This window comes from Hippoglossus stenolepis, chromosome 14 (genome assembly GCF_022539355.2).
Source record: "Hippoglossus stenolepis isolate QCI-W04-F060 chromosome 14, HSTE1.2, whole genome shotgun sequence".
NCBI classification, from domain to species: domain Eukaryota; kingdom Metazoa; phylum Chordata; class Actinopteri; order Pleuronectiformes; family Pleuronectidae; genus Hippoglossus; species Hippoglossus stenolepis.
Window position 1 is genome coordinate 27,456,917 of NC_061496.1, and position 16,487 is coordinate 27,473,403.

General features: G+C 40.9%; 1 protein-coding gene across 1 annotated transcript in view; it reads left to right on the top strand.

The window, feature by feature from the left end:
• Positions 1 to 16,487, top strand: part of arhgap39 (Rho GTPase activating protein 39) — an 82,035-nt gene that overhangs the window by 42,580 nt on the left and 22,968 nt on the right. The window contains exon 2 of the mRNA XM_035177212.2: positions 10,735 to 11,151. Within this exon, the coding sequence (XP_035033103.1) occupies positions 10,735 to 11,151 (417 nt within the window). The remainder of the gene's footprint in view (positions 1 to 10,734; positions 11,152 to 16,487) is intronic.

A 16,487-nucleotide genomic window follows, 5' to 3' on the forward strand; every position in this document is an offset into this window, starting at 1 on the left:
ATTAATACCAAATAATAACAATAATCGAAGCAAATCCAATAGTCAATCAATCAATCAATCAAATTTTATTTGTATAGCCCATATTCACAAATCACAATTTGTCTCATAGGGCTTTAACATGGTGTGACATCCTCTGTCCTTAACCCTCAACAAGAGTAAGGAAAAACTACTAAAAAACCCTTTTAACAGGGTAAAAAGAAGGTAGAAACCTCAGAGAGAGCCACATGTGAGGGATCCCTCTCCCAGGACGGACAGAAGTGCAATAGATGTCACGTGTAAAGGAGAACATCATCAAGATAAAGGTTTTAGCAGCATTGATAAGGGTAAACATTTTGAAGCATAACTGAAGGTCAGTGAATTGGTGGATTATTGTCAGTAGTGGTCAAGTATCTGAGGAGAAATACTATGTATCAAGCAGTCCTGCTGCAATCATAGTCTATGGTCAGCAGCCAGCAAGATCATGATCCACCATCAAGATCGGATGCCACTATAGTCCACAGTCATTGTCCACTGCAGCCATTAGGATCCATCATCAGCTGCCACCTCGGTCGTGGTCCACCACCATTATCAGATGCCAACACGATAAAGGATCCGCCTTTATTATCACGATCAGCCAGCACGATACAGAATCCGCCATACTGGATCCACCATTACGATCATGATCTCTGATACGCGATCCACAGATCCTAATCCATGATGTGGCCACAGCTGCGGCCCTGGATCTGCGGACGATAAGGCAAAGGGACTCCGGGGAAGAAGTCAAGTCAGTAACATGTATTGATGGGATATGAATTACTTTGATGTGATAACGATTGAGAAGAGGAAGGAGAAGCTGGAAAGAGAAGCTCCGTGTGTCATGTGTCCCCCGACCTTCTAGACCTATAGCAGCATAACTGAGAGCAGGTCTAAGACAAGCCTGGACCGGCTCTAACTATAAGCTTTATCAAAAAGGAAGGTTTTAAGCCTACTCTTAAACGTACAGATGGTGTCTGCCTCCTGAACTGAAAGTGGGAGATGATTCCACCGGAGAGGAGCTTGATAGCTGAAAGCTCTGGCTCCTATTCTACTTTTAGAGACTTTAGGGACGACAAGTAAGCCTGAATTCTGGGAGCGCACTGCTCTAGTGGGTTGATAAGGTACTAACAGCTCTTTAAGGTATAATGGTGCCATATTATAAAGGGCCTTGAAGGTGAGGAGGAGAATTTTAAATTCTATTCTAGATTTAACCGGAAGCCAGTCTAGCGAAGCTAATACTGGAGAAATGTGGTCTCTTTTCTTGGTAGCTGGAGAGTCTTTAACGACTTACTGCTGGAGCCTGATAGTAAGGAATTACAATAATCAAGTCTGGATGTAACAAAGGCATGGACTAGTTTTTCGGCATCCTTTTGAGAAAGGACATGTCTGATTTTGGAGATATTACGCAAGTGGAAAAAGGCGATCCTAGAAATTTGTTTTAAGTGTGAATTAAAGGATAAATCAGGATTGAAGATCACTCCCAAGTTCTTGACTGTTTCATTGGAAGCAAGGGCAATGTCGTCTAGCGCAGCTATATCATTAGATAATGTATCTCTAAGGTGTTTAGGGCCAAGTATTAGAACCTCTGTTTTATCTGAGTTTAATAAGAGAAAATTGCGGGTCATCCAGGTTTTTATGTCCTTGAGACATGCTTGGAGTTTAGTTATTTGATTACTTTGTTCAGGTTTTATTGACAAGTATAACTGGGTGTCATCCGCATAGCAGTGGAAATTTACCAAGTGTGTCCTGATAATGTTTCCGAGTGGAAGCATATATAATGAGAATAAAATTGGGCCGAGCACAGAGCCCTGTGGAACACCATGGTTAACTTTGGTGCGCACAGATGACTCATCATTAATTTGCACGAATTGGGAGCGATCAGAAAAATAGGATTTAAACCAGTTTAGGGCGGTTCCTTTAATGCTAAATAGTGTCCTCAAATGGTCAGTGCTCAGGCCCTATTAAAAAAAACTCTCCTAATGGACCCTCATTTGAGAGTCATCATGGGTCTGAGCACAATAAACTCTGTATCTGAGAATCACCTCTCAAACTGTTCTTGGAGACATGCCTCTGATATGTGATATGAGTAGGGGTGTGCCATCAGGTGTACTGTGTGTACTTAGAGCGCGTGCGTGTGCGTGTGTGTGTGTGTGTGGAGATGACATACAGTATGCCAGTGGTTGTGATAATAGTGGGAGGCTGCATTCTAAAACAGTCTCCATCCAGACAAGCTGTATCAAAATGAATCTCTCTCCATACTAACACTACTATTGAATAATAACTCTGTGGACATGGATTTTATCAAGACAGCAGGTAAACTGGAGCAATTGCTAGGCTTGCACTGATAGCAAATGAATATTGCAGTGAAGCAGAAAACAGAGAGGCTTCTTAGTAAGATACTAATAGAAAGCAGTATATAATAATAATATTAATAATAGTAAAATTAAAAGGGATAAACAGGGGAAATTCATTTAAAAAAACAAGAATTAAATGGTAATAGTCTGTATTTATAATGCTTTTCAAGTCTTGATGACCACTAAAAGTGCTTTACACTACAGAGAATTAGAGAATTTAGTACAAGTATATTATTTAGTAATTCATTTGGTTGTAGAGTGAAAGACTAAACAGTGTGATGATGGCAGAAACAAGTCTTGCTGTCTTTTTCGTTTTGAATAGCCCTTGTCCTTCTGTCTGCCTCTCCATCCCCCTCATCTGTCCCTCTGTCCTTGTCCAAGGCCCTCATCCTATTCAAACCATCTAAAAGTGTTGTCGGGCTGCTCACTCGTCTCCCAGCAACAGTGTTGCACTGATTTCAGTGAGAAAAAACTGCAAACTCTGCAAACTGACCTTTTTAAGAAGAGAGTGGAGGAGCGATCAGCACCATGAGGGTCAGGGATGCTGTTGCCTGCTTCATATGTTGCTGTATTGCAAAAATTTTAATTCACTCATTATCTACTCACCACTATGCCAATGGAGGGGTGGGTGAAGTGTTTGAGTCCACAAAACACTTTTTTAGTTTTAGGGGTAAACAGCGTTGCAGCCAAATCAAATACAATTGCAGTAACTGGTGAACACGTCTTCAAACGTTAAAAAAACTATGTAAACAAAACCCCAAAATGCCACCATACTGCTCCTGTGGTGTCATCCAAGCGCGTGTGAACATGAACACAGCCCTGGAGGAGGATATCAGCGAGCATTTAAGCTAAAAACACAGTGTAAATGAAGCCGTTTCGAGTAAAATTTGAATGTCGGGGCTTATGGACACTTGAATGACACCACAGTAGCTGTATGGAGGCATTTTATACTTTTTGCTGTTGTTTTTTTTTTCTGTTAGAAGACGTTGTCACCTACATTGTAATACAGACTCTCAATCTAATACACACAGGTGGCTTTCATCATGTTTAGGTAGATCATTCACACACTTTTCTGAAGATAGAAGCGTTTGTTGAATCTCACGTGTCATGTTCATACAACTTCACCATATGAACAAATCTAAGAGGAATTTAAGATGAAAATATGAACATGTTCTTGCATGAGGCCCCATTGCTCTTGTGGATTGTTTTAAATGAGGGCAATATATTTTTAAACAGTGGTTGACACCCACCAACTGTATAACTCAGTATAAGTATATGAATTTAAAAGCCCTTTAAACTATTATGAAGTTTGCATTTGTGTTAGTGGCTTTTAGAGTGTATACTCACAGCGGTACAGAGCCTGTCTCTGCAGGGTGTCCAGCTAAACTGGGTCATTTGGAACAGCAACACATCAACCAATTATGGCCAATTAATCCTACTATCTCCGCTGTGGATCCGTCCATTTAACCAGCCCGTTCTGCTCAATTTGACAAGCATTCACTCTGACAGCTGATGTGCCATTTCTTTCTCTCCTCTTTTCTCTCTCACACACAATCTCAAACAGTAGCTAGCTCAGTACCAATGTGGCCCTGCAGCTTAAAGAGCAAAGATGATACCCAGGGGACTAAACACAGTGATGGACAAGTCTGGAATCACAAGCAAAAGGACAAAAAAGCAAATAACCAAAATGTGATCATAAGATGATTTAATTTCTTTCAGTGATTGTACAGTATAGTAGGTGTTGAAATTTCTCGATTCTTAGATGCATCGCGATGCAGACGTGGACAACTCTGCACCGATGCAGTGACAGAGCATAATTGATTCATGTTTTTCGCTACGTTCATTGTTTAGCAATGTCCCGCTGCATAATTATAAGCAGCGCTGCTCCAGGATCAGGACAAACGCACATTAAAGGGCTGGTCGTCCTGTTTGAGTCTCTGTCGGAGTCTGTTTTCTCCTCACTCCCCTCTGATCTGCGCTCACTTTACACTTAAATAACAACAATAAACACCATCACTGATCACAAGTTATTAGGACACATACATTACTGACGTTTACTTTGTTTTTGTTTGATTTGCTGTGAAGTTTATGAGACACAGGATTACACCTGCGACAGAAGTTCTTCCCGCAGTGTTTTAACTTCATTGTTGCAGAAGAGGCGACGCTCTGTGTATCCAGGAACATAAATGGGAATTCAGAAGGTTTTTTATAAAGATCAGGTCTAAGTGTGAGTGATTAGAAAACATCAGAAGAGCAGAGTCACTTGTTGACCTGTGGAGTAATGCACCTCAGTGCAGTGGTGCTGCTAAGGGGGGCCAGGCGGTCCCAGGCGGTCCCTACCTGTCCATACCAGCGCGATGTGTTTACGTCAGAACTGAAAACTATGGAAGTTTTTTACACTGTCTGAGAGAGACTGTAGGAACAAATGTAAGTAGCAAATGAGCAAAGGTGCAGAGTGGGGGTAAACATTAGCAAATTTTAACACTATCAATCTCATAAGTCACTTAGAGTGCGTCATCGCGACGACGATGTATGGCGAGAATACGAGGCGCTTGCAGCCAGTGTTAATGAGGGGGGGAAAAAAGGCCAAAGCGAGTGTCAGTGCAGCAGTGCCTATCCAGCAGGCATTTGAGAACTGCAAGAAGTTTGCTACATACAGTCCACAGGCTAAAGCAGTTAATGACAGAATCACAGAATATATCGCTCTTGATGACCAGCTGTTTTCCGTGCATGCCCTATATAATGTGGTCGCCGCAGACACTCATAGTCTGATAGATGCCAACGTAAGTTGGTTTGGGAACCGAAACTCGGTTCCAAATTAGAACCGAATCCAAAATGCCAAGTACCAGGTACCCGAAAAAAAAGAATTTCGGTTCTGCTTATCTTTTCCTTAACTGCAGGGACACCGTATGTACCTGCCAGGACCTACCTTCGTGACTACATCATGCAACAGCCTGTCCATTTGTTTAGACGCGACCTAGCATGCGTGGCTAACGTGGCCAAGATGAGCCGCGATAAATGGTCAGAAGTGTGGCTTCACTTTAAAAAAGACAATGACGACAAGGCAAAATGCAGAAGCAATCATACCAGCTAGTATGCTTAGTTTGATGGCACAGTGGCTGGATGATGATTTCAATATGAAATGGACATACAGCAGCCTGTCAGTTCTCAGGCTGCTGAGAGCCTATTTTTCTGCATATTTTTGAGAAAGGACATGTCTGATTTTTGAGATGTTACGCAAGTGAAAGAAGGCGGACCTAGAAATTTGTTTTAAGTGAGAATTAAAGGACAAATCAGGATCGAAGATCCTTTAATGCTAATTAATTGTTCTAGTCTCTGTAATAAAATTTGATGGTCAATTGTGTCGAATGCTGCACTAAGATCTAACAGAACGAGGACAGACACAAATCCCTGATCTGAAGCTATTAGAAGGTCATTAGTGACTGTTGCCAAGGCTGTCTCTGTGCTATGAACCCCGACTGAAAGTCTTCATATACATTACTTTCCTGGAGAAACTCACACAGCTGATTGGCTACAACTTTTTCAAGGATTTTAGACAGGAAGGGGAGGTTGGATATCGGTCTGTAGTTGGCTAAAACCTCTGGGTCTAGGGTGGGTTTTTTGAGAAGCGTTTTGATTACACTTGGACTGTGGTACATATCCTGATGATAATGACAGATTGATTGTGTTCAGTAACGTACTATCAATTAGAGGCAGAATTTCTTTAAGTAATTTAGTAGGAATGGGATCTAAGATACAAGTTGTTGGTTTAGAACATGAGATTATTTTTGGTCAGCTGACCAAGGGTGATCAGAGTGAAGCTGTCTAAATAATTGGTAAGATTCTTAGCAGTTTCTGAGTTTTCTGTTCTTGATGGGGTATTAGTGCCAATTGAGGGCAGGAGATGGTTGATTTGATTTCTAATAGTTAGAATTTTAACATTAAAGAAGGTCATAAAGATATTGCTATTAAGGGATTGAGGAATACTGGGTTCGGTGGAGGTGTGACTCTCTGTCAGCCTGGCTACAGTGCTGAGGAGAAACCTGGGGTTGTTTTTATTTTCTTCTATTAATTTGGAGTAGTAGGCAGCTCTTGCTTTGTGGAGGGCCTTCTTATATGCTTTAACACTATTCTTCCAGTCTAGGAGATTTTCAACACGGTTGCTGGAGCGCCACTTCCTTTCTAGTTTTCTTGACGCTTGTTTTAATTCATGTGTGTTGGAATTATACCACAGAGCTATTTTACTATGTTTTACATGTTTCTTTTTTAGAGGCGCTATTGAATCTAATGTTAATCGTAATGACTTTACAGCGTGGCATATATTCTGATCATGAGAAATCGAAGGTTATTAAATTATGGTCTGATAGGATTGGATTGCGTGGAAGTACTATTAGATGTTCAATTTTGACACCGTATGATAATACAAGGTCAAGTGTGTGGTTACAACAATGAGTAGGTTGGTGTACACACTGACTGAAACCTATTGAGTCTAGTACTGAAATAAATGCTATGCTAAGGCTATCATTATTATTGTCAACATGAATATTAAAGTCACCGACAATAATAATTGTATCTGTCTTTAGGACTAGGTTTGATAAAAACTCAGGGAATTCCGTTAAAAATTCAGAATAAGCCCCAGGAGCACGTAAACTACAGCAAGTATGATTGGCTGTTGGTATTTCTTGGATTGGTGTGGAAGACTAAGAACAAGACTTTCAAATGAGTTGTAGCTTAGTTAGGTTTAGGATTAATTGATAGACTGGAGTTAAAAATAGCAGCAACTCCACCTCCTCGGCCAAAGTCTCGGGGAACGTGTGTATTTACATGACTGGGGGGAGTAGATTCATTTAGGCTGACATATTCATCAGGATGCAGCCAGGTCTCAGTGAGGGACAATAAATCAATGTTGTGATCTGAGACTAGTTCATTAACTAAAATAGCCTTTGATGATAATGATCTTATGTTTAAAAGTCCACATTTAAAAGTCTCTGTTTGTTGAGTTGTTGCAGAGGTTGTGTTAATTTGTATTAGTTTTTTGTTTAGAATTCTCCCTCTGTTATTGTTTGATTTACATCATTTAATGGGACGGTGGACAGACACAGTCTCTATGGGTTTGTGGTTGTGTGACTGATCCAGAGGGAGCGCAGAGAAGTGTGTAGCACTGCAGCTCTGCGTCCTGGTCCCAACTCTGGGTTGTCATTTTATAGACTGAGTAATATTCCTAGATAAGAGAGCTGCTCCATCCCAAGTGGGATGAACACCGTCTCTCCTAACAAGACCAGGTTTCCTCCAAAAAGTTTGCCAATTATCTACAAAGCCCACAGCGTTTACAGGACACCACCTCATCCACTATTATTAGTGAGACTGACCTGACATAACTGCACCATCTCAGTACAAACAGAAGCACTTACCACCGTAAACTGACAGTTATAAGGTTGATATATTTAACACTGCTTGATATTTACCTTTCTGTCCAAAACCTGTTTTGGGAATAACATAATTTTGTAAAATTGTATAGATTGGGAACATCGTAGCCCTCCCTAAATTTACTAATGCCTACACTTTTGGATGGGATTATTAAAATGAGTTGTTGATTCAACAAGTTCTGTTACATTCTGATGAGGTTAAGCAATTCTTTTTTTGCTTCCAAATATAATTCCAACCACTTTTTTAAAATGTCTGTCGTACTCACTCTCACTCACTGCATTAACCATCTTTTATCTTTTAATTGTGATATCACTGCTGTGGCTACCAAACAATATGTCTTTCTTCGCCTCCACCTCGTGATCACCAGGTGTATGCACGGTTTAATAATTTTTCTCCGTTTTCAGGATTTGTGCTTACGTAAATCTTTGGTATAAATCCTATGCACCGTTTTTAAATGCTCCCCACTCTGTCTAATAAGGTCAGCTCAGCAGCTAACTTTTCAGAGTTGTACAATCATTTGATTGAATAATTTGTGCTGTGTTGAGGTGCAGTATTGTGCTGTTTTTCATGGCACTTTTCTTTCAACTGCAGTTAGCAAAGTGAGTGACTGCCCAGTGTGAAAAAGCAGTGACCAGAAGGTCTTATCTGTATGGCAGAAAAAGGTGGTACATACAGTCCATCTCACTGGTCTCATCAACTTTTATCTATACACCCTCAGTCAAAGACCTTTGATGACCCTAAATGCAGAGACTGTTAACCTTGATTGAATGTGTACCTTTTTAATCGGCACAGCCTTTTTACACACTGATATAGTGACTGTTATTTAGATCTCACAATCACAAACTTGAATCTGTCTTCTATTCCTTTCTTCCTCATGTGTGTTGAAGGACAGAGGCACTAATGCTAAAGATAAAAAATTGTGATTATCGATATTGAGCTATATAAAAACACACACACACACACACGGATGCTCTAAGTACACACAGTACACAGCGTGCAAGTGCCATAACTGTTCTGTCCAGTTCTTCACTTAGTGTAGACTCAGAGTAACAGCTAACATTAAGAACCATATGCACCTTGTGCAGCATCTGTTGTGTGTCCTTGGGGCTTCAATACTCCCCTTTCCTTACCTTACCTTACTATGTAAAGTGACACATAAAGAAATAATCTATATTATCATTTGGCGCTATTCAAATAAAATATGAATTAAACCATAAGGCTGGAGTTACTTTATACAATGTGATAGTCAGTCTCTCAACACTTTCTGACTCCCCTACCCTCTCTGTGGCTGTCACACACTTGGTGTTTCCCTGTGGAAAAGTAAAAGAAGAGTGAACAGAGAGTTCCTGCATGAAAAAATAAATGCAAGAGAAGAATAAAATAAATAAAGGTAAAAAAAATCTTCAGGTACACAAAGCATGCAGCAAGTGGCTCACATGCAGCTGCTTTTCTGGTAAACAGAAAAACTATCAGGAGCCTAATTGAAACAGAGTACACCACATATATCCACATAGTTGGATTAAAAGGATAATCACGTTATGGTATTTGTAGGGGCTCTGCCTTAATGACATTGTTGCCTTAATTGCATTATGGCTTGGATGGATGGAAACATTTTAAAGGCTTTGTTTTTCGTCTAATGTAAACAAATACTGTAATGTTTTTCGAGCCTTTACAAAACAGTTAAAAATTACCCTACAACGATGTTTGTTTCCCATTGCAGTGTTAGGGTTTTTTAATACTCCTGATTGTAGTAAGGATGAGAATTTTAAAAGTTCATGCTTTTCTGTTAAACTCACTAGTGCAGTGCCTGTTCTAAACCTGTCTGTATGTAATGAGCTGTTTGCTTGGCCTGTGGTAATGATGGTTGCAGTTTTCTTTCTGAAACTGTAAAAGTGAACTGCAGTAATTAAACTGCGATACGTGAAGACTGAGTGTTCAGTCCACGGAACCCTAAAGCCAACGCTGCTGCACAAAGAGCCGTTCACCTGTTTATTCAAAGTCCGGTCGCGCTTGACTCAGTACGCAGGACCCAGGACTGGAGAATATGTTGTTGTTGCTGATGTCGTGAATGCATCCGTTGTTGTAAACGCGTTGTTGTCGTGAAATGCCACCAAATTCAACACTGCATTTTCTTGGGTCTTGGAACTTGTGAAGCCGATAAGATGAATGGTTCAAGCCACATACAAACAGACACAGATTTCTTAGGGTTATCAACTTACTAATTCAACAAAATTCTGTCTGTCTGTATGTGAAACACATATCTCATGCACCGTTCATCCTAATAAAGGTGACCAGCGTTCTCTGGTTGTCAGCTGAGTCACTATATCATTTTGATGATTTGACTTTTGAATTCACCATATCGGACTGAGACACAGACATTCAGGGGTGTACCAGATGCTGATTTCCATCATGGCAACAACATTCACATAGAATCACCTCCTGTTTGGCAATTTGCCTTCAAAGTAAAGGCACAGCGTTTGTTTTGTTGCTGCAATCCTTTATATGAAGCTGAATTATAGAGCTTTCATTTTGAAAAGTTGTGAACTTGGCTCTGAAGATTGTGTCGGTTAGTTTGGTTTAAATTACATCATTATGACAAGTCATTATTACAAGAGTAAGCATAGCCTGATTGGGGTGTATACCAATCAGGCTATGCCCTCCGATGCTTGTCGTTATATTCCGCTTGTGAGGGGGCACTGTGGTAGAGCAGGTTGCCCACTGATCTCTGGATCTGTGGTTTGATTTTGTGTTTAACTTGTGTCAGAAGTCCCTCTGGTGTAAAAAAAATAAATAAATAAAAAAAAAGTCACATCAAACATGCAGATGTTGCTGTGGCGACCCCTTATGAGCAGAAGCAGAGAAGAGGCAGGCAGAGGTGAACAGCCAGGAGTCAGAAGTCGCATTCAGTTTATCTCACCCTCTCATTCTTCTCCTGCAGGTTGGAGTGGGTTGAGATCATCGAGCCGCGCACGCGGGAGCGCATGTATGCCAACCTGCTGACGGGTGAGTGTGTTTGGGACCCTCCACAGGGGGTTTGCATCAAGCGGACCGGTGAGAATCAGTGGTGGGAGCTATTTGACCCCAATACCTCGCGCTTCTACTATTACAACGCATCCACCCAACGCACAGTTTGGCACCGGCCCCAGGCATGTGACATCATCCCCCTGGCAAAGCTGCAGACCCTGAAGCAGCACACTGATGCTACCAACCCCCGTCCTGCAGGAGGAGGAGGAGGACGAGCGTCAGCCGACAACAGCCCGGGACGGAACAGTGCCGTCAGCCGAGAGGGAAGCACTTCCTCTTCCCTGGATCAGGAGCTGTCTGAAAAACAGGGCAACAGAGAGGAGACAGACAGGTAAGGATGTTGGTGCGTTGGTGAGTCACTTGGCATTATAGTCTGAAACTAAAGCTGGCCAAGGAGACAACACCAAGTAATTATATAATATAATATTAAATGTATTAATTCCGCTACAGCAAAATCATAAACAATGACATCAACATCGAAACTCTCTTAACAAACGCTTTTTTATCCGGAGATGTTTTTATTTCCTTTGTTCCTTTTCATTTTTGCATCTGTCATGTGTTAGAAGCGCCTTCAACCTGCCACTCGCTAGCAGTGAATCCAGTGGACTTTAAAATAGGGTGCCAGGCAGAGAAAGTCCAGAGGCTCTCACTGACATTTCATTTTACACGTACACCTCCTCCGGAGAAACCGCGGCGAATTTCCAGATTTCAGTCCATGTGTGCAAGCAGCTTTAGTAACACGCTTGCATGTGCACACACGCACACACATGCACTGGTGCATGCAGTACTACCCTGCTCTTAGTTCACTGTGTTATGCAACCTTATAGACCAAACAATTTTTTTTGTTGCTTTTTAGCCAACTATAACTAAGTGAATTACCCTGGCCTCACCCCCTCACCTTCACAGGATATAGGAGAACCTATGGTGGCCTTCAGAAATGTCCCGTCTCTACCAAATTTTAGTTTTATCAATTTTGGACTATTGTAGAAACATGGAGAGGATACTGTGGAAAAGCTCATTCTCAGGTAACAAAAACACAGTGATTCTTAGTTTCAGATAATTATACACCAATGAAAACGTAATTATAAATTCTATATTACATTTTCACAAGTAGCTCTTACACGTCGGAGCTCTAACTTGCTCTTGAGTCTTTTTGCCTGTTGAGTCTGAATTCAACGCAAAGTTGTTAGTCCAAATTATGTTTTTGTTTCAAAGTAACTTACACAGTGCATTACATTAGTAGTAGTCAAAGTCTTAATCTGGATGATCATTTGAGCCTATGTGCTGTTAAAGTATCATAAAAACTAAATAGTTAAAGATTCTGCACAAAACCCAGTTTACAGTACACCTGTAGTTTCTCTGTGAAAGGTCAGAATTGGATTTTGTCAGTTCCTCTCCATCTTTTGTGTCATCAACCTGCCTCCTTTTCTTTCCCTCCTTTTGCCTTTCTCAATCACCCCTCTCTCACCTCTCTTTAAACTCACTTTGTCTAACTTAACTAGTCTCGGTTTGCTGGCTTGCTGTAATCTGCTGCAGTCTGCAGTGATTGGTGGATATGTCTGGCTAGGGGTCACTGTGTCCTGTAAATGTCTTCTCTACTTCAGTGGGAGGACACACACACACACACACACACACACACACACACACACACACACACACACACAGATGCTCTAAGTAAGTACACACAGTACACAGCATGCAAGTGCCATAACTGTTCTATCCAGTTCTTCACTTAGTGTAGACTCGGAGTAACAGCTAATCACTGCTCTTACAGACAATTACAGCCCATGTGTGGAAGTGGCTGTAGGACAGCGACATGTATGGTGACGCAGAATTGTCTGACTAATGCAGCCATTTTACTAACAACCCCTATGACCTGCTGACTAGCTGATGATTTTGAAAGTCGTATTCTTACGATGTTTGGGGAGGATTCAAACATTTCACATTATAAGCATTCCACTGGCAAACCAGCAGGGGGCTGCTGTGAAAGGCTTCTGGAAAGATACTTAGCAGGTTTTTTTTGACAAGATGAACTTAAAGGCAGCATTTGGTGAGTGGATGATTTTGGACTTTTGAGGGGAGGAACAAGAAATGGCCAAATTAAGAGCTGCAGGTGACAGACACTCACTGTGAGAAGCTGAACATGTTCTAAACATCTAGTGACAGTCTGCATTAGAAACACTCATACAACAGTAGTCTAAGGCAGAACTGTATTTAAATGTAACTTATGTGGTTTGTCCCGCTGAACCTGCAGACTCAGCACAACTCAAGTTATTATCTGCTCATACTAAGTATTGAATGTAGAATGCAGTGACATGATATTCTCTTTTTTTATGTTGCTTCACCTCCAGCATTTAGTTATAACAGATAGCACGACTGAGTGTAATGCTGGAAATGCTCTCTAGAGCGGTGAGTGAAAGCAGGACTGGTAGTTTGTCATAGACCACACAGCTTCCTCTCTGACAGATGGGAGCTATTGACCTCTACCCAGCTCAACCTCCCACACACACACACACACACACACACACACACACACACACACACACACACACACACACACACACACACACACACACATACACATACACAGGATCCCATTAAAGGAGTGAGGGAGGGACAAATGGAGAGAGGGAGGCAGACAGAAAGGGCGAGAGGTAGAGGGGATAGGAGGACAGGAGGATAGATAATCTCTTGTAGTGTGTATTAAGGATGTGCATCTCCATCAACGAGGTCAATGTTATACAAAGCTTGATATAATGCAACAATACAATACATATAATACATATAAAAGCAACTGATAATGTGCCATTTGAATTGAATTGAATTCAGCCATTGATTATTTTAGTAATCGAGTATTCTATCAATTATTCAATCGATTAATCGAGTAATTTGATAAAAAGTGACATTTGCCATATTAATTAAACCCACCGGCGACGAAGTGGACATGAACAAATACCGATAAGATAACATATAGGAAATAATTTGTTCAATATGCACATGCTACCTTGTTAGAATGGGTAGAAACTCGGCTAAACACCCATGACAAATATTTGAGATTCAAACATCAAGCAACTAAATCAGTATGTCGAAAAAACACACAAACTCCAAAGTCCACAAAGCTGGCATCGACAATCATGCTACTTCATGCTAACGATAACAAACATGGAGTTAGAGATCTTATATGTTATAATGAGAAGTGCAAAACAATTCCTTATCATTATAAAACTGTGACGAGATGAATAGGACTGAGGCGAACGGTTTAAATAATTAACGTGAGACATTGACACAAATTCAAGCAGTACTATGTCCTGAGTAGTAGATAGTTATATGAATTAAACAAAGCTTCAATGCAAAGAATAAAAAAAAAATGTCATCAAGTTATTCAAGTAACTTGAATAATTGTTGCAGCCCTAGTTTCGTTAGTTATATAATATAGTTCATATTGTTTTGTTGGTTGTTCTCAGACAGACCACATTTAACCCTAACGCCAATAATAAAGGTAAATAATAACTTTTTACAAATGAATTGAATTTTACTGATGCAAAGATTTTAGATAAATTATGCATCCCACGCTCCTCCCAAACTATATCTGGTGCACACTTTTAATCATGGCAACTTTTATGCATCTTACCATCCTCAATCTATATGTCTCTCACGCGTAGTGTGAATCAGAATCACTTCAATCATCTGTGCTGAATGTAGACAGCACAGAAACATACTGTACAATTAACTCACAGATTTCATTTAATATTGTGCAAAGACATTTTTTCACACACATACTTCTGTCTTCTGTCTAGATACAGAGACTTAAGCACACACAGCCAAGGTCACATGAAATCATTTTGACTGCCAGTGGATAGAAAGATCTTTAGGACTGCTGCTGCTCTGAAAGAGTGGAGCAGCTGAAGCAGTAGTAGTAGTTGTAGTGTGAGGATGATTTGTTGTAATCTACTTATTTTATTGTGCCTTTTTTGGCTCTCCTCTCTGCATTGGACGAGGAAGTGACCCCATTCAAATGCCTGAGGGGCTTCATTTTTTCAAACAGTCAGAGTTAATTCTTTGTCACACAGCCTCGTTCCAAGTATATTTTTTGACTTTTGTCAAAAAAGATAGTGGAGAGATAGAGAGAGACAGTGAATGTAAGTGAATGACCTTCGTTAAATGGTCTGTCACTGAGTCACTGAGAGGACCCACTGTTCAAGGCATGTATGCCCATGTGGTATATGTCCTAACCATTTGGCTGTCAGGACACCCCAACTGCCAGTTCCAAAAGTGAGCATGCCTTGTGTTTGGTCAGGCCCGGTCCTTGGTCAGCTAAATTTTAGATGGAAATTGACTCTGGCGGTCAAGAAGTATCTCAAAAGAATATTGTCTTTGTAATAAACTCTTTAAAATGTTTTTCTTCCAGAGAATGAGGCTGAATTATACAATCCTTTCCAGTAGGGCTTGGCGATATGGCCTTAAACAAATATCGCGATATCTTTTGGCTATATCGCGATATCTTTTGGCTATATCTCGATACACGATATATATCTCGATATTTTGAAATCTGCTCTAAATCACTTTACAAATGTTAAATTCATAAAAGTGCACAGGAAGTGGCTAAACTAGCAGACGTTAGCATTTCCGACGGTCCCGGCAGGGGCGGCTCCAGGCATAGGCGACATAGGCGGTTGCATAGGGCACCAAATGCAGAGAGGGCGCCACAAGAGGCTGATTTATCATGACGTGATACATGCAATGTTAACCAATTCAGTAACGTCACACCATCATCTAACGCCGGGTTCACACCGGAGGCAGAAGCGCCGCGAAGCGCCACGAAAAGTTGTCCGCTCCTTTCCGCGCCCATGTTAGATATCATCATCATTTAAAACACGGTGTAAATGACCTCATTTCGAGTTGAATATAAATGTAGGGTCATGCCTTCTGATCATTGAGCAGCTGTGGTTCATAGAGGAAACTCTGTGTTTGTTTCTACTGTTCTTCAACAAAGTCCCTGACCGGCTGCTTCAAAACAACAATTAATACACGATGGTCACGATATAGTTATTTTATACATCGCACGTGGAACAAGCTGCGATATATTAAGTATATTCGATATATCGCCTACCTCTACTTTCCAGGTCCAAACACTCAAGAATTACAAATGGGCATTGTCACTTCTCCTGCACCAAGCTTTTACCTGCCCCCTCTTATTTTAAAGGGAATTATTCATGGTGGTGCAGGAACCTGGCCTTGAAGCTACTTTTGTCCTCTAATCTTTGATGCTGTGTGTGTGTGTTCTTGTACTTATTGCTTTGTGAGGACCGTTTTAAGCATAGACCCTACAGAGTGAGATAATTTTTGAAAAGTGAGGACATCTTGGCCGGTGCTCACTTCTTCAACGGGCTGTTTTAGGGTTAAGACTTGGTTTTAGGGTTAGGGTTAGGCACTTAGTTTGGATGGTTAGGGTAAGGGAATGCATTATGCCAATGAGTGTCCTCACTAAGATAGAAGTACAAACGTGTGTGTGTGTGTGTGTGTGTGTGTGTGTGTGTGTGTGTGTGTGTGTGTGTGTGTGTGTGTGTGTGTGTGTGTGTGTGTGTGTGTGTGTGTGTGTGTGTGTGTGTGTGTGAGAGAGAGAGATAGATGAGATGTATGGTGACACAGCTGCAGACTGTCAGTCCA